Here is a 27,891-nt window from a genome sequence, read left to right on the forward strand (position 1 = left end):
TACAAATATGATGGAAGTGCAGCAGCAGCACTCGCCGGTGGGGGTGGGACCACTCGACTTTTCCCGGCGAGGAGTAGCCGAGGCGTCGGCCTTTCGCGTCGTCAAGCCCAAACAGCAACAGCACCAGCAGAGCCCCCACCAGTTGCGAGCTCTTTCCGAAAAGAACAACAACAACAACAACAACAACAATATCAACACGAACAACAACAATCACAAAAACGACAATCCACAGGAGAGCACGAGGATAGTGACCAGCGATGCCGAAGGTAGGTGGTATACCGCCGTCCTGTTTTTTCTACGACAGATTTTTTTTTTTTTTTTTTTTTCACTTTCAACAATCACCTCCACGAGGTCTCTCAAGTTTTTTCCTCCATTCGACGAAATATTGTCATTGCTGTACGCGTTTTAAACGTTTTACCCGCACATCTGATTGGAAGGGGTTGACGTTTTAACATTCGCGCGTGTATACCTGCTCTCACGTATAGGAAAAAAAGCTCATTGCTGGGGATTTTTTTCTTTTTAACCAGGGAAATCGTTCGATTTTTTTTAAAACTCGTTTATTTGATTGATGCGATTGTTTCATATACCAAATGTTTTCGTGTGGAGGAACTTTTGTTGCGCCAGGCACTAATCGGCGTATAAAATTTTGGAGTCAACTAGAATAGCGTGTAAAACGTATGATCGACGGGACAAGGGAGAATTTGAAAGCTTTTTCTCATCTGAGCGAAAAATAGTCATTCATCACGAATATATGTTCAGTCTACTTACATCGAGTAAAATATATTAACCAAAGTTTGGGGACTAAAATACGAGCACAATTATCATGATGGCTGTTCCTACTGTTTTTTTTAATTTTTTTTTAAAAGGTCGAATCAGAAAAGCTCTCATCACCCATTGAAGTTACTCTTGAATGTACCAGTGCACAAAAAAAAAAAAAAAAAAAATAAAAACGCGCAGTACCAATGCAAAGCTCGATAGAGTCTCACCCTTGCCCTCTATACATGTACAGGTATACGCACCCTCGGATGGTTTCACCCGCGGCGATTGTAAAGCTCTCGCATATTCCCTAGCGAAGCATCGCAGCAGCCGACAAACGCGCGTCACTCATCGCTTCTCCTGTACAGATACATCCCTCCTCTTTACACCCCGCGCATATAAACACGCAGGTACACGCACTGCACCCTCCCTGTCATCGGTCTGTCCATTACACCCTGCTATTATACCGCTGCTCCCTGCAACCGAGCTGCACTCGCACCCACACCTGCGTCCCGCAAGCTCGTTTTCGCTGCATGTGCTTGCACGCACGCACGCCCGCGCCCATATAGTGACACGTTACGTATATATGACGTATATACGTATGTAGACACATCGGCAACGCAGCGAGGCTCCCTGTAATTAAGCGCGCACTTTAAGCCTCGCGAGGCACGCCAAAGCGCATCCCCTCTGTTTGTGCGTCTCGCGAGCCCTCTATGTATATAAATATACCGTATCTGGGCGGCAATTAGCCGCCCATTGCATCACAGATTTTTCTGATGCAGGTAAACCCTCATGTTTTTTTTTTTTTTTTGTCATCGTCATTTTTTCCATTGAGATACTTACGTGGCTACAACGATATCACTAACATCAGTTTTTGTTCAATCATGTGACACGCATACGTCTATAGGGATTTGGTAATACCGATCGTGGGACAATCAACTGTGGCACATCCTTGGTATAAAAGTTTATCATTATTTCTTATGAGCAACATTACATAAGAAACGTTGTAATTCATGTATAGGTCATATTGTTTGCTCGACTGTGTTGGATACACTTGTGCTCCTGCAGGGATACCTGCATACGAGGTAATAGCATAATGCGTCACACGCGTGTTAAACACTCAACACCTACGCATATTTTACTATTGTATGGATGCACATCGAACGCCTCACGTGTAACAATTTGTTTGCTCGTGCGTGCATGCATTTTCGTATACATATAGGCCTATTAAGAATATGTTACTACAGGTGTGACTATAACGCGTAAGTATAATGAGTGTTGTTCAACAGGTGATGATGTGAAACCACCGAACAAGGCTCTTGTGCGTCTGTAAGTCCATACTGTCCTCGCTAAGCTACGGACCATCATCACCTAGCTGTGTAATTAACCCAATGAATTGCGAGTTAACGCAAATAAGTAAACGATAGCGAAAAAGTGATGATTAAAATTTTACAGAAACACCTTTTTTTCCTACCTTGCAATTGCCGTGCATATATGTACGTCGTGGTCTTTTCTCGCACTGGTTGCCTCCTTTTTTTACGTGTTTCACTTTTTTTTTTTTTTTTTTTTTTACGGTGACTCTGTTACTCCGGATTAATAAAACCAGTTTTATTGAAAAATAAAAAAAAGGATAAATTTATCTTTCAAGAAAAAGCAAGTTTACCTCGTACTCATCCGCTCACCGAAAAGTTTGATCCAATTGTACTCGTAGTATTCAAATAGATAAGTGTCAGTCAGTTATGAGGTTACTCAACTTTTCCTCTCAATCGGTAAAAAAAAAAAAAAGAAAAAATGATGCGCTTTGCTTCTACAATAAAAATTGTCTTAATTTTTATTGCTGCAAACATTGACGGGAGTACATGCATCATTTTATACATTGTGTACACTGCGAATTTCCAGACAAAATGTACCAAGTACGGCAATGCTCACAAGCAAACAAATCAACGCCCCCAAAGCTATTTCATCAGCTCCATCTCAACGAATGATGTTTTACAGAAAAAAAAATCGACACATAAATACCACAGACGAGTATTTAACAATTTTTACACACTTGTCCAGACTTTGATTTTCAGTGAGATGGTCAAATCTATGCGTGCCCATTTACGCGCACTTGCACGAGATTTTGCCTTTTTTGTACCATTTATTGGTATAATCACCAACGATGCAGCTTGGCCGGATTTCACGTGAACGAATTGCGCGTCCAAAAGCTTATCGACGAAATGTTACGTAGTTCGTGGAATCGCGCTTTTGTCGATCACACAATTTAGTATTGTTTATCGGAGGGGAAAAAAAGATGAAAAAAAAAACGTTTTCGCAATAATTCGCAACTAGATAGAAAGAGTCGAAGGTGCATGTTCGATCGATAAGGTTTGCAGGTGTAAGCAGCTTATTTTTCGTCAAGCGTATGGATGTGCCGAGGAAATGAAAAATCTGGATATCGCGCGCTCGCGGCAAAGCTCGCGCGGGCAATAAAGCCGATGCATCGGTTGCGAAAAGAGTCACGGGGATTAAGTGTGATTTGCCGGATAAGATCCGCCAAGATTGCAAAGGCAATTGAGTTCCCAAAGTTTATATAAATCAGATCAGGTGTATCGTCGGTTTAGTTATATTCAAACGACAACGAACGCATACCTGCACCGATTATTGATTCGAACGTATATTATCGAGTACCTATATACCTATACATACTTATTGATGCCAACGCACTTCTCGAAAGGCCGATACGTCATATCTCTGAGGAATAAAAATGTTATCGTCACGTTAAGAAACATTTAACATAAACACCCCAATTAGGCTACCCTAAAATCGAACATCCAGCACTTGTAAGATAATAGTCAAGGATGTGCGTTGTTGTAAAGAACCGAGTGATAGCCGTTGAACTTTTGTCTAATGCACGATGTGTAGCAGGACGTAAAGGTATATATATATATACTATTAGGTGTACAAAAGAAAATCGTCGCTTTGGCGTTATCTCTGTTTCTGCCCTCATAGGTATACACACACGCGTATGGAGAGAAACATGATTTATTTTCGCTAATCCTGCCGCGGCGAAGATAACTTTGCGGCTCGGCTCTTTAATCCTCGGCGGATTATCCGAGGAGCCCGGCGCGCTTCTATTACCCCGGATTAAGGATTTTTCATTTTCCCGCGCGTTCTTTCGCTGCACACAGGTACACACAATAGCCGCTGGTGTACCTATAACCGATCCGATAAGGTACCGTGGTGGTGTAATCTTCGGGGACGACACGCGTGAGCCTCTTCCTTTTATTGGGCGCACGGTCAACAATAGCACCCCGATCTGTCGCGAGGAGAACAAAGTTCAAGCACATAAATACACATTGTACGCCACGGCTAAGGTTTTATTGGTCCAAGCTTAAAATCTCATTCCTCCTTGTTTGCCGTCGTTTTTTTTTATCCCGCTTGTGCGTAATCGATACCTCAGAAAGTAATTTTGTCCTCCCCGATGAGCGGCAGATTCACCGATAAACGCCATTCAAGACGAACGAGCGTATTTTTTAATCGAGAGAAAAGCGCGCGTTTGGATGGAGGGGGGGCGATTTACTCGCTCGGAGCGAGCGAGGGAGGCTGATAAATAGAGGAGAGGCCCTCCCTCCCCGTACTTTCTAATGAAGACACCACTACTCGCGGAGGGGCAAATTTTTCCGACGCTCGAGGAATACGTAATTCATCAGAGCTTACTCCTCTGCCAGATTCACTTTTACATTTTTTTTTTTTTTTTTTCCCTCCCCAATCCAAATCAAGCCAAGTGCCGCAATTTGAGAGAGAAGCCGAGCGGAGCGGCTGTTTTTGCAATTCGTTGAATAATCAGTCGTTGTTGCCGTTGGTGTAAAATAATAATGTTTTGTTTGTTGCAGGTTGCGACGTACGGTTGATGTTTCCACGGCTGTGGGCTCCGTTCGCCAACGCCAGCGAAGTCACGAGCCTGCCACCCTTCCCAAAATCTGATCCAGGTGAGGGGGCTCGACCGAGCCGTACATTATACGATAAACACTATTATCCCCAACGGCTCCGTAACTCACGGAACTTTTCTCATTCGGGCGATACGTGTATGTGTTTCTTCTCCTCCCCGTGGAAAGGTAGAGGTTCGCCGATATCGATGATCATTTGTCATATAGCGCATCAAAAGGTGAAACCTGTACAAACTTTCGGGATAAGTATACCAAAGCCATCATCCCCCCACCTATGTATCGCTGGAAAATGAGGATAAGTTGTATGTATGGTTGGTTTCTTTTACGCAGACCTTCTGAACGATACTCCATACAGGGGAAAAAAAGCTCGCTTGCAAGTTATTTTTTTGTCAAACGCTCGGTTTTCCTGGCAAGAAGGCTATACATTTTTTTTTTGGTGGGTTTGAAAATGTTCGTGTTGGCCAATATACTTGATTCAATACTTTACGGGCTAATTCTTATATAAATACCAAGTAATAGTTTTTCGTTGATAACAGTCAATATATTTATCGAGCAAAAAAGTACATAATTTCCAGCGAAAATCGGTAAAAACAACTAATTTGCATGTCTCTGGCTAGGAAATTGATTACCTTGTCACGTAAGACACGATCAAGTAGTAATTTTTCAGGGCTAAATATAAGAGAGAGAGAAAGGAGTATCTACACGGAAAAGAAAGATAAGTTCAATGATTGGAATAAACGGCAGCACGCGCCCGGCCGTTCGTGTCCGTGTACCCCCCCATCACCTATATTGTAACAACCCGCACAAACGCGTGCATTCGTAATTATGTATAAATACATACATATGTACCGTAATCCTTTCGGCGCACCGCCTCTGGCCGCCCCTCTGTGTGTTCCCGTGGTCATCGGAGGCCCAATTGAGGCGGATCGCAGAGCCGCACGGGCAAACCGGATTTGGAGTCGGCTTCTTTTGCGCCGCGGCACCGGCCTCCTCAGCCGACGTTGTTGATGTACACTATTCTTTCTCCCCTCCCTCCCTCCCTCCGTTCTTTCAATCACTCGATCTGCACGCGCTCGTCCAGTACCGGCCACGCACGGGCTATCTTTGAATTAACGAGACATCGTCTTCGTTCATGCCGCCTCCGTGCATACGAACCAACCCAAGTACTCATCTGTATATAGATTTTATAGGTGCACGTGTATATATTATATACATACGCAAGTACCTACCACCGGGGCAGCCGAGCTTTTCTTAATCCCTTTAGCTTGACTGCAGCTTCCTCATTATACTCCGCCTATAGTTGTCTGTTGTTCGGCCGAGCCGCTCGGCCGCGCGTTTATTCGATCGGTGATTGCCTACGTGTACGTAATAATGCGCGATGCACGTTTCATGATTTACAATCCCTAGCTGTGTATATAAGCAGGTACTTGGACGTGTATGTACGTATTAATTCAGTGGCAGGCGGATACGCGGAAAATTCACATCGGAGATGAAAATCACGGAACATCATTATCGAGGCTTAGTTGACAGCTCTTGCTTTTCCATGTATATACATTGGGATGAGGTTGCATCATTTTGCAATAACCATGAATAACTTTTTAAAAAATTTGCAATTCTTGCTTTGCCTTTGCGTACAAAGTACGGCATCTATGCATTATTGAGCACTGTCCAAGACAATATCCACTTGCTGGAGTATGGTGAGGATTTTTTTGGGCAAATGTCTGGATCATTTCCACAGGTTTTTTTTACAAAGGCCTGGTTTAAAATTTTTGTTTTACGGGCATTCATCCCCGTCCAGTATACACATTACAAACAAGTGTCAAACTACCCTCAATGGCGTGGGCTCGTCTTTGTACACGTACCAAATACGTATATGCCACTGTGAAGGTAATGAACACGTAAATAGACAGCGAAGCAGCTACCCCGACAGCTCTTACACTCATTGCAAAACTAGATTAATATTTTATTTGACACCAGCTCGCCTGTGTACAACAAATTCTGTATAGCTCGTCTTTTTCTGAGATTCAAATTTCCTCGAGTGGAATCCTGACGTCCCGCGATTGATTGAGCTTCGAGCTTACGTATACACCTTCCGCGCAAGGTAAAAACTATGTCTACGGATGTACCTATAGCGTTTCAAATATTACGTGTCAAGCTGTACGTATCATCCCACAGGTGTTGCATTACTGGTCTGTTGGAACGATCGAAAAAACTGAAAGTTCAATATGTACGTCCCTCAGCTCGCGCGCAAAGTTGGCCTTTTTTCCTTCATCGTATACTAATAACCCGTTGATGTTTACGGCGGCTAAACTTCCGCAGTCGAGTAGCACCGATCGATAAAATGGGTTTTCCCTCGAGAATGTCTCGGTTGCCGAAAAATCAGGTATGAAAGATGAGCCACCGAAATCGTCGCTCTGCGTATATAAGCGTAGTTAAAATATCGCCTGAAAAAAAAAAAAAAAAAAAAAAAAAAAAAAAAGAGCGACAAAACACATGGATCTCACAGTTATAGTGCTCGGGCGTAGATTCGAGAATTCAATATATAATTGAATAAGCCGCTGTCGCGCGACATCCTCTCTCTCCCTCTGTACTAATCGAATCCATCCATTCCGCGCAGCGCGAACCGATGCAATGTATAATCGGCAAAACGCATGTGTGTGTATATATATGTACGGTAGGGATGGATCCATCATCGCGCGCGATTAGAGAGAAACAAGACTCGAGTGCACCCTCGCGCTCCTCCGTCCAATGAAATCCTCGTCCGCGCGAACACAAGATGGAGCATCGTCGCGGCGTCTTATACGTCCTCAGGAGAATGACGTACAATATACATCACGTATACGGTGCAGAGGCCAATACTCGGGTTTTTTGTGCCGTGTACGATTGTGCATATACATATATAACGTCAAAGTGCATCAGCGGAGCGGAAGGGTCCGCCGCTCGGAAGCTCGAGCGTACGACGGCTCTAATAGCGGCAGATCACTACGCAGTAAACGACTGACGGACGACAGAAGATTAAAGTTGCTCCGTTAACTCGATCTAATTGTCTCCCCCGGGCCTTCCATCCTCCTCCTCCTTCGTCTTGGCCTTCTGTTCCTCTATTAATCTTCTAAGCGCCCGCGACTACGCAATACATATATATATAAGTGCTAAACTGTACCTATACTTTTTTTTTGGTCTTTTTCTCTTCCTTTCCCCCTTTTTTTTTTTTTCGTTTATTACAACTTGTTTGTTCCTCGTCTCCTTTGCTCGTGTCACTGGACGCGCACGTGCTGTCGTCGCGAGACCCGTCACCGACTCGGTATAGTACATATACTTACGAAAAATCTGAAATCCCGCCTATACATACTTACTACACGGGAGTACCCGATGCTGATGCACTAATGGGTCTCTGCTCGAGTACATACGGGTGTTGACTCAACGCGCTCTGTCCTACTTTGTTGTTCGATAAAAAGCATGGAATAAACATTTGTAAGAAGAAGTGCTTCCACATATTTTCGAGACTACAGATTTTATGTACTTTTTCTTTTTTTATTTCATTGGCCCTTTAATTTCAAGGAGAAAGATTTACCCTTATGGTATTACTGTTGGAAAATGACTCATTTTTCATTACTAAAAGGGAGTTTGTTCGTGCCAGGAGCCAAACGAATCTTAGCTGACTACGAAGATCGTTTTTATTAACACTCGAAATTTGTAACCCGAGATGTGTGCCGGCTAATTAACGATCTTTCCGATTTTTACGAGTTTGTGTACTTTCCCATTCAAGTTCCCCCATGGGCTTGCACCGATAGAGAGGTCCACTTGTTAAGTACTTGACGAGTGATTCATTAACAACGAGATTTTGGATTGACAACAAACGAATATTCGTCAACATAATTTACAACTGTAATCAGAAATATACTTACATCCGATGTTTCCTGTATACCCATCGATCCAATTGGTAATGCTACATATCTGTCATTGACCAACTCAGATAAAGCACTGCTGTGCATATATTGTAAAGTAAATCATAGCAAAAATGTTTTTTTTTTTTTTCTTTCATATCGCATGCTTTTATTATTTAGTTTAAAATCAATATTCTCGTAATTTTGGGCCCGAATAAAGCTCTTTTTCTGATACGATCATCGCGTTGTAAGTGCACTGCCTGAAGATGCGATACGATTACTTTGTATAAACATCGCACTCGAATGACTGTACACGAGTACAACAATTAAAAAAAAATCTTCTATACGCCCCTATAATGTGAGGATAGCCGAGAAGATGGTATCAGATTAAATAAGATGATGATAATAATAACGGGTGGAGTCGGTGACTGGCGTGTGTATAATACACGTTGTAGAGCGCGTCGTTCATATATACCTATATATATACGTATGCAACAGAGACACGCGCGCGCATTGGGGAAGCAGCCGGTGGCAACGAACTGACTTCTTTCTCCCTCTTTTTCCCTTTGCTCTTTGCATTACGCAATTAATTTGATTTCTCTCGCATGTCGTCGTGCGAACCAACCCTTTTTTTTTTTTTTTTTTTTTTTGCCCTGCACCAACTGCATCGAGCTGCCTTCATGGAACACACGACGACGAGAGAGAGAGAGAAAGAATTCGCGCATACAACGAAGGGCATCAGCCGTGCTTTTTACGTCCGGGCGCCCATCTGTCTCCCCCGTGGTGCGTCTTGCGCGTACCGAGAGCCTCTCTCTCTCTTTGTTTTCTTTTGCTTCGTCTTCATCATCACCACATTATATCCTCGCGCTTCTTTCCCAGGCGCTTTTTTCCCCCTCCTCTCCCCCTCTCGTGTGCACTAGCTGCGCCGAAAAGTCATGAGAGCCGACGAAGCTGGTGCTCGAGCAGACCCTGTGCAACTTACGTGTATATATATGCATATACACATACGCTCGCAAAGTGCATTTCGCTGAGCTGGAATTTGATTTATGTGCACCGTCTTCCACAATGATTCATCGCCTATACATGACGACGTTTCTCAAGACACCACAAACTATTTTTTTTTTCTTTTTCCATTCCTTATTGCGGGCCTTTCTTTTTTTTGTTTTTTGCAAAATCTTACCCCCCCCCCCCCCATCACACTTAGCGGGTTCACGTTCGCTACAGTTTCCCTATATGTATATATAAGCTGCTAATCGGTCGTCTCCGTCAACTTAATAAACTTACCAACCACTCGCGAGTGGTCTCTTCCATCGAGCGAAACAAAGTCCTCCCAATACTTGAACGGAATAATATCACACGTGAAAATTGAAATTGAAATAAGGGAAAAACCAGCCCCTCCCAGAATTCGATGCAGATGTACGGGTATCCTGATCGTGCGTTATCCATTAGGTGACGCGTGCGAGCAGCCAAACGCCGCATTGACACTTTTGTATTAGTATTTGTCCGTAAGTAAGTATATTATATAGTTGGGAAAGCCATTCGCGTGCAGATATGGATCACAGACAGATAGACAATCACGATGAGGAGGGGCGGGAGGGTGTCCGAAGTGGCTCTCCGACCGTACGATCAAGCTGCAGCTATCCACCCACGTACCATATATATATATACGTGGGGTGGGGGAGCTTTAAACGCGATTAGTCGGCCGCATAATGGCTGTGCAAGTGTATATAGGATGCGGTCCGTGGAAGGGAGGCGAGACGTATAGAGTAGTCGGCACGTGCCCGCGTGTCGCGCGCACGGATTACGAGTTTAATATCCAAAGGGAGAGTGGATGAGCGGCATGATATTATAATAATGGGAGAACGAGTAGGTGGTGAGGAAAAAGGCGGGGGCGCCCGATAGACACAAGAGGAGGAGAAACCAATGTGCTGCGTATGGGCGCGATCCCTTTTCGCTCGCGAACCGATCGGTCGAGTTATAAATCACGCCGGGCCCCATTGAAATCTTCAACTGCTGATGCTAGCGCCTACTCTTATAATTTTATTTCATATTGCACCGTGACTCCAGGGGCTGCGGTCGTTTTGTTTGAATTTAGCTGGGACGTGGTGTAGTATCGGGTATACGACGTATCGATCACCGCGAGATGACGGACCGTGCACTGTATATAGCGGCGATGAGCCGGGGAGGGGCCGCGTGTCCTTTGCACTTTAGACGATTGCACTTGCGCAATTCCTTTTTGGCTCCTCGGGCGAATACACTCGGTAGGGGTGAGATTTTACGTTTTCCTGCTGCCCACAAAATCGTACACGTGTAGGTATATATATGTGGGACATAAGACTCGTCCTTTCGCTCGTTTTTGCTGCGCAACAATTTTTTTTATCATACTGCACTTTTGTTTTCCGTAGATTTTACCTTTTGCTGAATATAGCATCCATATCATTCATTGTACGTTACTTTGATCGATACGCGGGTATATTTAGTGCTGACAAACATGAACAGTGGCTGTATGAAATATGTAAATTGTACTCAGAAACAAAATCTGTTGTGGTAATCCTTATTTTCCAAGTACCGAAGTGAAGGGGTTGGTTAATTGGAATAGTCAGGATTACCCAGTGGCTTGGTGTAGGCGTGCAAGCGGAGGAAAGAAAAAAAGAAAAAAAGTGAGCCAAGTCTGCGGAGGTGAGATTAAACGAGAAGCGAAAATGTATTTGATCCGAGAAACGAGACCCATTTCACGAGATTGCCTGGCTCCTCTCTGCTCTGGGATTCCACGTTTCTGATGGTGCCACGCTGCAGCCACCCTATAGGTAGGGCGCCTCGTTAGCGTTACAGAAAGCACCTCCTGCTCCTGCTCTCCGGAAAAAAGACGTACACTACGTGACTCAAATTTCATTTCCGTGGGACTTGCTCTCTCTCTATCTCTTCTTATCTATGTATAAAGCGTACGAGGGTGTGCGTACAAAAGTTACACGTACATAACAGGTACACACACACACACACCCATACATCTGCCCCAAAAAAGAGTAGTATAGGTACAAACGCATATCTGTTATAAAGCGTATAGATCTCGTGCTTGGGATTCTGGAGGGTGCACGTCGCTCCACTCCACCCGACCCTACCCTCCCACCAATGTCTTTTTTAGCTTTTGTCGTTGTCTTTTTATTTTCTCTTCTTTCTCTTTCTCTTATATTCACTCGGACCAACTGCAGGAAAATCAATGGAAAATTATAGTATGATTTACGCCGAGAGAAAAAAAAATTAAATATTTTTAACAGTAAAAATTTATTGTCAGTAAAAACTTGTATGCGGAAAAGTAAAATTTGTTAACCAATCATTTTAAGGTTGACCGTTCCAGCGCGGTAATGTTTACAGTTCAAACTTGTAAATTTGTAATAAAAGCTTTCACGTATATTCGATATTGACCGTATTGTATTAAAAGCGCCCAAATGCACTGGAAAACATTGTCTAACGAAGGACGTTTGAACGTTTGTCTGGATCCACAGATCAGTTGTCGTTCAGCGTGGGCCGGTTGCTCGTCCGCTCCCCGCTGCTGAGGCTATCGAGGAGCCCGACGACGCGGCGCTCGGCCTCGCGCTCGCCATGCACGGACTCGCCCCGCACCGAAGACGGGGAGATCGACATCGACGTCGAAGAGGTCGACGAACACGTCGACGACCACCTCCAGCAGTACGACGACGGCTCGAGCCCACCCCGGTCCACGACACCACCCTCGCCCACGTCGCCCCACTCGACGCTGCTGCTCACGCAGAGCCTCGTCAAGCAGCCGTGCACCGCCGAGTCGCAGCAGCGGGGAAAACAGTCGATTAGCAGGTCGGGCGACTCGTTCAGCGTCAGTGCCCTCCTGAGGCCGGACCCGCCCTCGGCTCACCTGCAACAACAGCAACACCAGTGCCCGACATCGCTACTCTACTCGACCTTACCCATGCAGAACGGCGTCGTCATCACGCCCCACCACCACCACCACCAGCCGCATCAGCAGCACCACCCGCTCGGCTACCTGCACCCCCAGCTGTTGCCCCACCACTTGCTGCCCCCGCATCTGCATCCGCTCCTACGCGGGGTCCATCCTGGCGGGGGCAGCAACGGCGGCGGTGGCGGAGGCACGTCCGTGGTAACGGCGGCGGCGGTGGCGGCGGCGGCAGCTGGACTGCAGTCCCCCGGTGGGTCCCACGCGCTCCACCACCACCACCTGCATCACCACCACCACCCCCTCGGGGACTACGGGTGCGTCAAGTGCGACAAGACCTTCACGACCCCGCACGGCCTCGAGGTCAGTATATATGTATATATTATATAGTACGTACGTATATGTTTGAAGCTGTTAAGTACATAACCAATGAATGAATGAATGATGCGAGTACAGGTGCACGCGCGTCGCTCGCACAACGGTAAGAGGCCCTTTGCGTGCGAGCTGTGCAACAAGACCTTCGGCCACGAGATAAGCTTGACGCAGCACCGAGCCGTCCACTCGGCGGAGAAGGTGTTCGAGTGCAAGCAGTGCGGCAAGGCTTTCAAGCGCTCGAGCACCCTCAGCACCCACTTGCTCATACACTCGGACACGCGGCCCTACCCGTGCTCGTACTGCGGCAAACGCTTCCACCAGAAGAGCGACATGAAGAAACACACGTACATACACACTGGTGAGTCTTATTTTATCATATACATTTATACACCTATACGCGCAAACTTTGTACTTTCAAATTACTTTTTTTTTTTTTTTTTTTTTTTTTTTTTTTTTTTTTCTTGCCTCCCGTTTTCGTGAATACTATACAAGGGACACTTGATAATTTTGTACCAATAAATATATTTAAAAAAAAAAAAAAAAAAAGAGAGAGAGATAGATCAGCGAGTCCAGGTGGGTCCTTCACCTCTTAAGCCGCGCACTGGATGGTGGAATATAACGAAAAGTAGAATTGCAAAATAGCCTCGCGAGCGAGTATATCAATTATGACGTTGGCCCGGCTTGATTCGGAACATTAATAATAAAAAATCCAACGTCTGGGGCGAGTCAGTTCCATGTATATATATACGCGAACCACCGTGTAGGTGCTCCGCAACTTCCATATGCACATAATATCACGTATATATATTCCTATATGCTATATGTGTGGCGCTTATTTGTGTTGCATACATACGTACATATATGTATATATATAATGTGTATAAGCGAAGAAAAGAGATCGAGGGAGATGGACGGAGGGGGTGGCGGGCAGAAGCTCTCGGGTGCGGCGAACCCTCGACGTTTGAGTTTGGTAATAATCGTAATGCCTTTTTAGGGCACCCGCCCGACTCTCTTTCCCCCCCCCACCCCCCCCTCCTCCAGCAGTTAGGTCCGACTTTCCCATGGATATATATGCGTATATATATATATGTACAAGTGTACGTCGGAGAGTCGGGCTCTTCTCTCTCTCTCTTTGCCGGGCTCTTCTTTGTCAGCGCCGTTTTGGCAGACGATGCCGTCCCCCTACGGAGTTCCGGGCGGGTGTAATCCTAAAATAGATTTTTACTGCCGACAAATTGTCTGTGGGAATCAAGTGCCCGCTGCTCCTTTCCGATGCCTCAGGATATCAAGTGCGCGCCGATTAACGACCTGCAACTTTATGTATACGGCATATTTACATACGTATATATACCCCTAATTATATTATTTTCCCTTTTTTTTTTTTTTTTTCTCTCCCTTTTCTCCAACACGAGAGAGAATCGTACTTTTGATTTTTCATCCTAAACAATTTGTCGTGAGTTTGGCGCAAGCGTACAAAGTATATATACAAGGAGAGGGATGGGCTACAGGGGTGTTAAATAAGAAACGAGATCAAGAGGAGGAGGGACACTCGTCTACGGTACTGAACTGGTATTTTCTGTATTATACATCACACAAGAGGCCAAGGGTGGATTTCAGCGTGAAGGAAAGGAAAAGATATATAGTGCCGCACCGCTGGCCCTCACCTACGATAGGCTGCCGAGACAGAGCAGATGAGCGAGGAAAAAAAAAAAAAAAAAAGTTCCAGAGCTGCGTGGAGAAAGAAGAAGAAGAAGTAGAGTAACCGAGAGTGGAGGCGAAAAAGGCAGTCTCCGGTCGCCATGGCAACCCTCCCGATGCCTTATCAAATTATCACCTCGGCCCCCTTCCCCGCACGCGTACACACACATCTGTATTACCCTGGGCGCTTTCTCTCTCTCGAAAAAGACGTTTTCCTTCCAAGGGGGGGGGCAGACAAGACAATGGCCGAGTCTGCTAACAACCTGGGGGACCCACAGGCTGGTCAAGAGCGCGCATACGCTCACGCAAAAGAGAGGAGACACGAATGGAGGGGGCCGCTACGGAACATTTAATTCATTATTCAGGTGGGATGAAAAATTCAGGCGCGGAACGAGCTGACCCGTGTATAATATGTGCCCATCCGCGTCATGGCTCCCGGGGAATTACCTTTTTCCCCCGATTGGCGCTCCTCTCTCTCTCTCTCTCTTTTGCCTCCCGTCGCTCTCTCCTTTCTCTTTAATTAAGCCAGCAGTTTCGGACTCTGTTTTTGTTTGGATCCCGTTAACGCTAGGGGCGTTGGGGGGTAAAATTTGATGAAAATACTGGTGGCGACAAATTTTTTTTTTCTTCTCTTCCCCCCCCCCCCAAAAAAAAAAAAAAAAACGAAAGACCAAAAATCGTGCCGCAAAGTGGTTCAGGTAAAGTTACGAAATAAATTACACTCGAAATGAGGGGGTATAGGGGGATGGAAAAATTAAAATTGAATCGAGTAACGAGAGCAGGGCCGGGAGGGGGAATAAAAGTCAATCCGAGCGAGGCACGGACAAAGGGGGCGAAAAAAAAAAAGTATACGTATAAGACGAGGTGCAAGGAGAGAGAGAGAGAGAGAAAAAAAAGAGCGGGCCATGTGCAGAGTAGGCACGAGGGCGCGGCGCCGTCAGATTCCCCGGGGGACCGTGGCGTAACGTGAAATCATTATTAGGTAGGTGGGTACCGCCACTGTGTATGTACGTATATATACCAGCGCTACAATAATAATAATAATAATACAGCACACGCTCCCACTTGTAGGGGGAGGTAGGTATACGGTAACAATCGGCCTAGAGAGCGGGAATAAGAGCTGAGCAAATATTGCTCGTGCAGCCGATGAGTAGTGGGTATACCTAAAGCAGCGACGGCGATGGTGGCAACAAGAGCCAACTAGGGGTGGAGCTGCTGTATATATGTTTAAGGGGAGGCTGGGTGCTGGTCCTTGCTCTCCGGTGATGGCGCGCGCGGGCGCAAAAACGAATCAAGTGCAACCTGCCGCAACAGACGCGAGAGCGCACGTGCCGAGTGCTCGGCACACGGTGACAGTTGAAAAAACAGACCCTCCCGATGTTTAGCCGTACAGCTTGTAATGGCGTGAAAAAAAAAAAATAATAATAATAATAATAAAATCATCTTGATCCCGGATGATGAGGAGCTTTGTTGTACATTACATCGGATACACCCGATTGGAGTAGACCTACGAGTTCTCCTGTAAGACCTGGATTGAGTTTTCTTTTTTTTTTTTAACTCAAAGTAAATACAGGCGCCACCGCATATAGAGACACCTACGACTCTCGTACTATATAGGCACTCCGCGATGCGCGCGTGTGTATACAACTCTCGTCAAACGGTACAGTGCCTCGGTTGTGCCGGCAATCACCCCGTGTGGCTGTTTTCACAGTAAACATTGCAACCTGCCGTAGACCGGAGAACCGCACCGATGGCATTAAATAAAATCTATAGCGTATGATACAGTGGGTAGGTGTGTAGCAATATACAAGGTCCGCTCACCCCTTTGTTTTCCCATCCTTCCCATATGACGCCGCTGCTGCACGTCCCTCTATCCGCTTGGCTTTCTCGGATTCATTTGCCGGTTGGCGCTATTACCTCCCGGACAATGAGCATTTTCTACTCGAGACTGCCGGTGTATGCTTCGCTGTTATATATACGATTGCACGATCATTTACTGTTTGATTTTTAATGGAAAGAGGTACTACTAATATATATATATTTGATTGACACAAATTTTCTTTGAATATATCAAGTCCAGTGGCCGATGTAATTTTTATGAAAAAAAAAAAAAATTACGCTCAATTTCATTCCTAGTATCTTTTTCCAGTTGGGCGTCGATACGCGCATCGGTGTCCAAGTATATAAATATGATATAATACTTACGTATATTGTATAGACACAAGTGCAGTGGTCCGCGTCGCGGGTGACGGGTATGAGGGCCACTCGAGCAGAGCCACAAGCCATTAGAGGTTTCCAACTGACTTGGCGCCCCAAGAGCATCCCTTGCACTATCCCTCTCTGCTTAAACTTTTCGACAGCCGACACTTGTTGTACATGCCACCGTATTGTGTAATCCGCTCCGCTGCTATACATGTATATATATATATTGACAGGGTACGACGCTTTGGATTATTCACGCCCCGGGGGCCTTTGGACCTTCTCGTCACAACACTGTCTCTCTGCCTTGGTGTATTTGATACTACTTTGTGACCTAATAATTTTGTTTTCTACATCTCAAACTAATCTCATTCATTGTACGTTCAATCGTCACTTATCGTAATGAATATTTTTTGTAATAAAATTTCTTTTTTTATTTTAATTTTCTTTTTTTTTTTTTTTTCACATAAATCATTAGTTCTGATGCAAAATAAAAGTAAAATTCACCCGGTAGATATCGCGTCTATTGATCGTCTACAATAAAAAGCCAAACGATAAAATCGTGTATGCGCATAAAAGTAACATGAAAAAAAAAAAAAGTATTTTCCCGCATTTCTCTGTTACGTCGATATGGATAAAGTCAGAGCTGCGTACATGTGTGGGCACACCTATACATATGGAGCGGCGCGGAGGCAAAAAAATTGAATTACCGGATTTTCGCATCGAACAGCAGCGACAGCCCTTGATAAGTATCAGGCGGGGCGTAGCTTCTGGCTGGTGCGGGAAAGCCGATTCCCTCCTAATGCGAGCCACAGGGAGAAACGCGATACCGTACACAGGCGCACCGAGAGATGCTAAGTCGGTTAGCTCCTTAGTGCTGTTGTACGTGGTGAGAAGAAGCCCGTCTTCGCTTCTCCTATACACGTAATCTATATTATACACAGCTCGCGAGAATGCGGGATCGTATATATAATCTCGCGACTCTACCAATAAAGTGCGCAACAGCTATATATTAGGTGCGTGCGCGCGATAGCCATATGGGCCTCGATTCCATTACGGGAATCGCTCGGCCGGCGGTGGAGTACAAATCCGATCTTTCGTCTTGTCTCTCCGCGTAACCAGCGTTTTTATGACCCTTGATTGATAATAATTGCGCGTCGCTTCTCCACGCCGCGATCGAAACGAGACGTGTGTATATGGATTTTTATAGAAACTGATTTATCCGGGCCGAACATCGCTGGCCGCGCCGGTGGGAAAGAATTCGGCCTCTACGTGTGTGCACACACAACAATTTATCGACCAACGACGCGAGCCGAGGGCGTTATTACTTTGGAAAAATGTCTCACGAGCCACGGTGTAACCGCACCAGCCGGAGACTCATAGAAATTCAATCCCCATGTATATATGTACAGGGTATCGTCGCGGCGTCGGGGCCACGTCTTCGCCGTCGTCGGTGTAACACCCATCTCCGGCACATTTGCATGTTTAATGCCGCCGTGGCGTGACGTTAGACAAGTGGCAAAGCTCTTCGGAAGCTCTCAAGGATCCGGTGGAGAGATAGAGGGGGTGGAGGAAACGCGACTCGATACAACGTTAATTCGCGACATAATACACGGGCATCTCAGATGTTGTGCCCGCAAGGGGATCGGTATAGTGCTTTTTTTCAGTATAGGTATCGTGTAATTTTCGCGTCTGCAACGTCATTGTAGATTCATTTCATTTCCGGTGGATAATCTTGCCGAAAATATAAAAAAAAGTCGTGTACCTCCAAGGGGGAAAAAAAAGCTCTCTCTGCGACACCGTACACCTATTCCCCGAATGCCCCAGATTTAAAGCGCTACTACTTGTAACTAACTGCACACGACCACCGGTGAAACAGAAAAAAAAAAAATTTCGCAACATCACGGGTGCTTTGGAGGGGGAAAAAAAAAAATAGAAACTCGGTCCACTACAGCTATATAGTGGGTGACGCGCTTCTGCAGTACACGCGCGCACCTACAGTCTCTGAGGAGCAAATTCCAGTCGTTACGTATATTGTTTCGTTGTTCGGTTCGACGGTTGAGAAGCGAGAGAGGGACACGGTACACTTGTAAATGATCGAGCTTTGCCTAGACTGACGAAAGCGCAGTCCTGGGGATTGTACTGTGTACGCATGCAGTGACGACGAAATCGCGTTTCGGCTGCAGCTCAACCGTACATTTTTACCGTATACGCGTGTCGTGCCCGTCTCGATTGATCGTCCTCCAGGAATCACACGTCACACGATATTTATCGATCGATATGCGTATCACTCGTATAAATGACGTAACGGTGAAAGTATAGATACTATGGGCATTTCCCCCATTTCACGTGACACGTTTGTTCTTCTTCATATTTTGTTGTTCCCTCCCGAGCGGCCATCATCGGTGACGATATATGTATATACGTTTCACGCTCCTCCCGGTCGAGCTGTCCTGATGTATCATTTAGGCGGGATAAAAGGTGATGCTCCCCCTCGGACCCCCCGGGCACGTAAGCCGAGGAATCCGCAGGAGGGAGAAGAAAAAAAAAAAAGCCCAGGTCTGATTGATATCGGCCGATAAGCCGGGGCTCGGAGGCCTCCTCGAAAAACCCACGGCGTGAAATATGAGTCGGCGTTGTCTTGTTCCATACTTCCTCGGGGAAAGAGAGACGCCCCAGACTCGCGGGGATTTGGATTGGAGGGCGCGCAGACACGGAGAGAGTATATCTCGGCTCTGGAAGAAGGAAATCAATGCGAGTCTCCTCTTCTCTCCCACCTCTCGCCGCCTACTCCTACTCCCCCCTCCCCCCGTGCACACGGATAAGTATATTCCTCCTCGGCGCCAATCTCCACCTTCTCCGTTCCGAGGCCAGAGGATGCGCGTGTGATGCCTCCTCCGATCCTCTAGGATGTCGTTGGCGCGGCAACGGGGTCGGTTCGGCTCTATAGGAATTGATTTCTCCCGTGCATCGGCCGATTGCATTTTTCCCTCCAGTCCTATAAATATAAAATACTCGTACGCGCAACGACAGTTGGTAAAGTAAAAAAAAATCACAAAGTAGGTATACCGTGCCTCATATACGCGGCAAGGTTACAACTCTCGCCAGCTCAAAGATGATAACAACGGGTATTATTATTATTATTATGGTAGATTCGGTGCAGGTGGGGTGCACACCCGGGTAACTTCATCATTCCCGCCCGAGTCGCTCGGTCATAATTAACCCTCCATTTATTTACCCTGAATTCACGATGAATATGCTAATCCTTGCCAACACTCTCCACTGTTGCCGTCTTCCGTGGCTTTCAAAGTTGGATGAGAGGAGGAGGGAGGAGGACCTACGCCGGGGCGTGCAGGTGTATACATATAGAGTGGAGGATCGACTGCGGCGGACGAGTTGCCGAGAGCCCCTGCGCAACTTAAGACGCCATTACAAGACGACTGCCATCGTCCCCCCTCGAACCGTATTAAACCCTGGCAAATCTTGGGGGGGTTCTTTTACCCTCCCCCTATACCCTCGCTCTTACGTATAAAGTACTGCCATCAACTTGGCTCGACCTCCCTTCCTCCCTCTCTCGTTTCGGCACGAAAAGTGGAAAAGAATTTTCCCGAGGAATGGGCTATGGTAGGGGGTGGTGGAGGAACAGGACGGCACTTTGATCGCTTTTCCAACGACCCCGGGAGTTGCAGGCGGGGCACAGGGAGGGAAGTTAAGTTCACGAGAACCCCACCTCCTCCTCCTCCTCCTCGCTACTTTTGACGTGGCTGGATTTTTCAACCTCGTTCGGACAACCTCTTTTTTTTTTTTTTCTAACTACATTCGTTGTTTTTCTTTTCCCACCACAACTCGGTGTACGTATATCCATTGCGCGGTCGTAACAATGATGACACGTCGATACGCAATCAGAGAGACGTCGAGTATGGTTGCGTGAAGAACCAAAAAAAAAAAAAAAAAAAAAAAAAGTATATATGCCTTACTGGGTAAAGAAAATATGATGAGCGAGGCCGTGCATGCAGAACAGAACAGACATTCGGGCTTAGCTTTTCCGGGGTACACATATATACATATACATGTACGAGTACAGGGCGGTAAGATTCCCGGCGTACGTGTACGCGTATGTATATATATGTATATGTTGTATACGTGTACGTGGGTACAGAATGGCGCGCACAAGGACGTGCAGAGCCCCCGACAACGTGAACGGACTGCGGGAGAGAGAGAGAGAGAGGGAAAAAGCTGTGCCCAGCCGGCGGGCGCTTCTTGATTTTTACGAGCCCGTAAATTCCCGAGAGCGAGCTTTCTCTCGGCTGTGAAAATTCCCGAGCTCCTTCCAGTCCGCCCTTGCTCCCTTGCACCCCTGCCATATATACTCCCCCGGACGACCCGCTCGTCCGGAATTTCATCGCAACCCTCGCGCGATTCCCGACGCGAATAGCTTTCTCGGGACCAAGTGGGTTATGTGTACGCTCCTCTTGGCCCGTCTCATACTGATTTTTTTCTTTCCCTCTCTCTCTCAACCGTACAATATATTGCATCAATACATATACGAATACATTATTGCACTTGTATCCCAGCCGATAGTGATTGCCAATCGTGTATATAATATATATGTAATGACGGGGGCTATGCTCATGTCACGAGTACCCCGCCAAAGGAAGGAGTATTATACGTATACATCCGTACGGGAATGACGAGTCTATTAGGAGGGGCTCTCTATCCTGTCGCGTCCTCGTCGCAGTAAATATACCAGGGCGGGGGATGACGACGGAGGGCAGCATCACGAGAGAGAGAGAGCCCAAGTCGCCCCTGGCTGGTTGTAGGTGTGCGCGCGTGTATGGGTATAGCCTACCTATCACCTCGTTTGTCTCCGTCTCGCTCGCGCGCGGGCCGAGGCCGTCGCCGTGGCAACCAAGGCCCGGAGCCGCCCCCAGCCGCCAATCAGGGTACAGCGCTCGCTCTTCTCTTTTCTCTCTCTCTCTCCCTGCTCCTCTCTTTTCGCAGTCGGTGGCGGCGGGGGCGGCTGAGATTCCCGCTCGAAAGGAAATCTTGACCGGGCGTGCCCCGAATCCCGGATACCACCACCTTCTTCTCTTTATTGCTCTCTCTGTCCATCTCTCGCTTACGCGCGCGCGCGCGCGCTCACCCCCTCCCGACCTGTATATATACTTATATGATGCTGGACCGCGGTGCGCTGGATTCACCCTCTCTGCACTTACTTATGCCGTCCCTTGCTTTCGGATGCCCTGCATGCTTGCGCATACGACTTCCGAGACTCTATTCGTTATTATGTATGATATCTTGATTCGAAGTACGGGCGGGTCATATAGCATTACACGAGAACACCCGCATGTACACTATGTTATTTAATTCATCATGATTTAATATTTATATTTACTTTTGAATATGGAAAAAAAAAAAAAAAAGGTATAGAGAGATTGTAACGTGGTCGTCTGTGCGTCTCTTGCAGGTGAGAAGCCACACAAGTGCGGGATCTGCGGCAAGGCCTTCTCCCAGAGCAGCAACCTGATAACGCACTCGCGCAAGCACACGGGTTACAAGCCGTTCAACTGCGACCTGTGCAGCCGATCCTTCCAGCGCAAGGTCGATCTTCGCCGGCACCGCGAGACTCAGCACGCCGACCTCAGCGGTGGCTCCGCGGTCCCGGTGGTGCAGCGCCCCGTGACCATGGCTTCGCTCGCACCGCCACCACCACCCCCGGGGGCCAACGCCTCCATGATCCAGTGAATCGCGTTTATGGGCACCAGTGGGCTCGGATGACTTGGTGTCCCCATGACGATGCCAAAGTACACTCGGTGATCAACGCCACCGAATTTTCCTTTTTAACCCCTCACGAGGGTAGTGTACCACCCGACCGGGTGCTCGAGTGCATTTTTTACAAATGGTTACATTACGCGTTGGTATTTCACGGCGTGTGTATGCACACATTTGTTCGCCAATTGGCTTATCGTGTGTTGTGCATTCGGTCGATTGTGCGGATAATTTTATTTTTTGACGGGCATGGAAAAAATACTTGTTCCGATTGATTTGGAGATGCATCTTGACTCGTTGGGCTTACACGCGCGTGATACCTAAACGGCAAAAGAAATTATCCTCATTCGACTTGCCGAATATAGTTGGATCGACACTTTCAACCATTGTCATAAAAAAAAAAAAGTAGTGTTATTGAAAATGTCAATTTTTAGGGGCGAGGGGGGATAAAAGTATATGTTATGTATAGCTCGATAAAGAAATTCAAACGTGCACCTATAGTTTCGATGCGTATAGCAATGTTGTGTATCAAATGATAGTTTTGTCTGAATTTCTCAGTGCAATCGATTTCGGATTCGCTATCGAATCCAATGTCTTTCGTTTTTGTAAGCAGATTGTCCGTAATTTGTTGAAAAAAAAAAAAAAAAAAATTTTTTTTTTTTTTTTTTGGTCACTGTTGATTGTTATTTAGTACTTAAGAGATAGAAATAGGAGGTCTATTTATTTCGCGTGTACGGAGCTTTGTATGACTAGATAAAGAATAAAAAAGCAAGCATTAATCCACTGTCTATAAATAGCGTAAAACAAGCTGTAATTAAACTAATTTTTTTGCTGAAAATAGCTTGCTCTCTAAGAAAAAGGTAATCGAGTGTAACGAGAGAACTTGTATATACATCATATGTGCACGTAGTCTTGGCCTGTCATCGCGATACGGACCACCAAGACTAATTATAAATATTATAAATATAGTGTAGATTATTATTATTATTATTATTATTATTATTGTCATATTGCATAAATTCATATTGTAAGGTATAATGAGAAAGACGAGAAATCTATAAATATACGACAGAGATGGAACGAGGGAAAACATTATTCGTAGAGATTCGATTGACAATGAGTTGAACGACACGCATATGTATAAATGAATACAAAAACAATTGATTATATCACAAATCACTAATAGAACTAACTGTCTCTCTCACTCTCTACCCGAATTTTCATTGTTGTAACTTTCACTCTCGTGTAAAATCATTGTAATTAGACCTCGCTATTATTATCATCATCATCACACCATTATTATTATTATTATTATCATTACCATGAATATTGTCATTTGATTATTAATATTATCATCATTATTATTATGATTATTACTATTATAATTATTATTATTATTAAAATAAATGCTGTTACTATTTGTAAATTACACCAGTTAACTTTCCACCCTTCTTAATAATTGCAGACTCATGTGTGTATGCATGTACTTATTTAACGCAGACAGTTACAGGTAACTTTGATTTGGTTCATTGTTGTGGATAAAAGCGAAAGAAAAAAAAAAAAAAAAAGAAAAAAAAAAAAAAAAAAGATGTAATTGATAAAAGCTCCGGCACGGCTTTTAACGGTACGAGTTTAGCGTCGCCATCGTTACAGTGCAGTGCTCCACTTCTGGGTAATAACAAAAATTGGCACTGCGGCAATTAAGCAAACTGTGCCGGCTCTCCAAGGTCCAATATGTTTGCCGTCTTGTGCTCCCCCACCGCGGCTTCCCTTTCGCTTCGCACACACGGCAACGCATAACAGCCCTACCCCCCCCACTCGGCAGGGGGTACCCCTCGCTTAATGCCTTTCCGCTTAAATTCGCCGTCGATTTTTCGTCCTTTGGCTTCTGATTTATTGTTTACTCTAAACATCGAGTGGCATACGGCGACGAGGAATGAAATCAGCTCGCCCCACCGTATCGTTAATTGAAAATCTGCCTTGGCTGCAGAGATAAATGCTGTGGTATTTCCCCAACTCACTCGTACACACTTATGCATACGAGTGCGCCTACACAAGACAATGGCTCATATATTGGTGGGTAAGTCACGCGCGCAACATAAAAAAATTTTTCCAAGATAAAGTATATATATAAATATAAAATCAGTAAAATCTAAAAGGACGGCTATTTCTCACTCCGTCAGTGCATGGTGTTAGACAAAAGCATATAGTTATATCTATCCAAGGTAAGGGTATATAATATATCCTGTAATATACAAGAGGAGGCATCACCAGGAGAGAGAGAGAGAGAAACTCGAGAGAATCCGTGGCTCGCGCCTCTCCCCGATGCCACGGGCCTTGGCTCTCGGGCGCGAGGAGCGCCGGAAAAGGGGCTGCTCCCGGTGACGTAGCCCAGAGTTGCCGGCAGATTGGACAGTTATTGCATTCTGGGCAAGATTAATTGCCGCGGGGGTGCGTCCTCGGGGTCCAAACTCGGGGTACAAGTACGTGCTCATAGGTAGAAGCAAAAGAGGGGTGACGAGGAGGGATACTCTCTCTTGGGCGAAGCGCAGGCGCGCCCATAAACAGATTGCCCGAAGGTGTATATATATGCATGTAATGATCCTCCTCTCTATCTCTCTCCCTATATAATAGAGAAGAAGGTATTAAACAGCTCGAGCCCATGATTCACGCATCTCGCGTTTCCCGTCTCCCGGCGTAAATATGCTTGGCCATTGCGATTTCAATACAAGTGTATACGTATAAGTACACTTATATCTACAGCGACTCACCATTTTTCATCTGAAGCAAGTGTGCCTCTATGTATACATATGTATATATATATATATGCGATGGGTGATGCGTACAAAGCGCGAGTCACCATCAATCAAACTCTCGGGGTGTAAGCCGGTGGATCGACATCAGTAGGAGACTCGGACGAATTCGTCCTCGTTCGACGTGTAGGCAGTGGCAAATTGCGCTCTCCTTCGGGCGCACTTATGCATACATATACATATACTTGTATACACCGGCTCCTATATGTGGGCGTACATTTTATGCCTGTTAAGGTATTCACAGCCCCTCGGAGGCCCGGCCCTCTTTCGAATATATGACCCTCTCCCGCCCTACGCCGCTTCCTTGGGAGACACTTGACTCCTGCCCGGAGGGAAGAAGAGGAGCTTGCGAGTACATCCATACGAATGAGACGGCTGAAGCTGTGTCGCTTTTTTTACACATATTTTTCTTTTTTCCTTCCTTTGGTATAAATATACAAGTTGAAATTTAGATCTTATTGTTCCTTTTTTGCTTGTGTCACAAATTTTTTACCCCTAATTCGGCAGAATGGGGATGCGAGTACCTATGCTGTTGGATTGGATTTTTGCAGCTTGGGAAGGAACAGTTTTATGCGAGAGTAGGACGGCGCTCGCGGGAAAAACAAAGTCGTCGTAAATCTAAGGTTTACTCAAAATGCTGCAGCAGCTTGACTGGTACTTACTCTGTGCGTACGGTACGACGGATATATATATATATATATATATATGTATATACTCTTTTTTTCCTCATTCACGATTAATCTTTTATTTTTGTTGTACATTTTGTGATTCCTCATCTCGCGTGAATCATAAAGTTCATTTTACTGAGTGCCGTCGGAGAGTTCTTTTTTTTTTTTTTTTTTTTTTTCTTTGCAATCCTTTTGCATGATGTCGATGTGGGCCATGGAGTGAAATTTAACGAAAACCTAGCACCCGTAGGCACCAAAAAAAATATATATAATATATACACGCTTACCGTGTACCTGCACGTCTATGTAGCCGTTCGCAAAAATGCTTCGATATTGATTGCCTCTAGTTCGACGCGAGCCCGATCTAATAGAGCGGGTCAAAACGAGCGGACGCATGGACGAACTAGAACAAGCCGTGAAAAAAAAAAAAAAAAAAAAAAAAGAAAAGTTGCTGATACGCAAACAGTGTATACGTACAGGTACAGCATCGAAGCGGACAAAAGCGCGCGAGCTTGTCGATAGGATATAGGTGCACGACGGACGCGGACGAAATCTCGCTTTGTGCAACGCGTGACGCGTGTACACGTATATACTATACACAGGTATACACCGAAGCGTGGCTCTCGTAATCGGCGCGAAAAATGTCATTTTTACCCCCAATTACGCTGCGCTGCAAGCGGGCTTTTTTTTTTTCTTTTTCTTTTATTCATGACGCCAGAGCGGCGCTGCGCCGGTAATGGAATTTTAGATGAACGGGATTATCCGTCAGCTGTCCTTAACAATTCGATGCAAGGACGCCTGAGCCCGTGCGACCGTACGTGTTGGATTTTTTTTATTTGTTTCATGCCACGTCTGTAACATAGTTTCTTTTGCAACCCGTTTCCGGACACTGGTGGCTCCCGGTCGTCCGAGAAATATAGATTATTGGCGCAAAGTCCGATCGAGTTACCACAGACTCGGGGACGTCGTTTCATATTTTTGTTTCAATCCCGTGCTCTTGGGGCACTGTGGGTTTTTTTTTTTTTTTTTTTCAGGGCCACTTGTAATTTTTAATCTCGAGGCTGCGCCAAACGCCCGCGAGGCGCAGGGGAGTTAATCGCCACCGTGGCAGGCACTACACGCGAGAAAGAGCTCGAAATGATAATAATAATTTCCACACGAGCCCCAGTCGCTCGAGGGGCCGCGAAATAATAAATTCCGCGGTCTCGGCGTAAATGGGCTCTTTTTTTTTTTTTTTACTGCTGCACGTTTGTTTATCCAGAGAGTTATGTGCGCGCATGTAAATTTTTTCACGAGCGGGGCCCGCACATGTAAATATGCTTCGGCGCGTAAAATGTAAATTTTGAGTTGTACTCGAAAATGAAATGCGCTCGTCGAGAGCCTGCGAAATTTTTGTTTAATTCAAATTTCATTTCCTCGTCCCCCTATTTTTTTTTTGTTCTCCTCTTCTCTGACGCGCCGTTTTTTTTTTTTTTTTTTTTTGTTTGGCGTGAAAACGACGTGGAATATCAACGGGGATATTTTTCAAACGGAAAACAGGGGGAGTAAAAAAAATGAAGGGCAGGGGAGGGAGGGTCCTTTAAAAAAGAGTCGATCTGTCAAGGCCGGGTCGTCTAATAAGACAGCGCCCGTCGAGCGGCGCGTGACAAATAGGGCGCCCGAGACAACGAGGAAAGGCTTGAACCCTCGGAGGCACGTGCCCGTGCAATTCTTCAGTCTTGGACTCGATTTTCTCGGGAACAACCTCGAGCCCATCAACGCGCAAAATGAACCTGTTCGGCAAAACAAACACGCGGCTCCCTCTGCTCGCTATTTCTATAGATTTTTTTTCTCTTTTTTTCACAGAATAAACCTATGTCAAAAAATTAATGA

At 45.7% G+C, this 27,891-nt stretch overlaps 1 protein-coding gene across 1 annotated transcript; it reads left to right on the forward strand.

Moving 5' to 3' along the window:
- Window positions 1-27,888, forward strand: LOC106642461 (uncharacterized). The gene is made up of 7 exons (XM_089590502.1): window positions 1-266; window positions 4,632-4,727; window positions 12,073-12,860; window positions 12,954-13,230; window positions 22,237-22,427; window positions 27,623-27,793; window positions 27,865-27,888. Exons 1-7 carry the CDS (start codon window positions 8-10, stop codon window positions 27,886-27,888), a joined length of 1,806 nt encoding a protein of 601 aa, XP_089446628.1. The 5' UTR covers window positions 1-7.
- Window positions 27,889-27,891: the final 3 nt, after the last annotated feature.

The sequence above is a fragment of the Copidosoma floridanum genome, unplaced genomic scaffold, assembly GCF_036245765.1.
Source record: "Copidosoma floridanum isolate Cflo_tuat_1 unplaced genomic scaffold, Cflo_Japanese_pri ptg000012l, whole genome shotgun sequence".
NCBI classification, from domain to species: Eukaryota; Metazoa; Arthropoda; class Insecta; order Hymenoptera; family Encyrtidae; genus Copidosoma; species Copidosoma floridanum.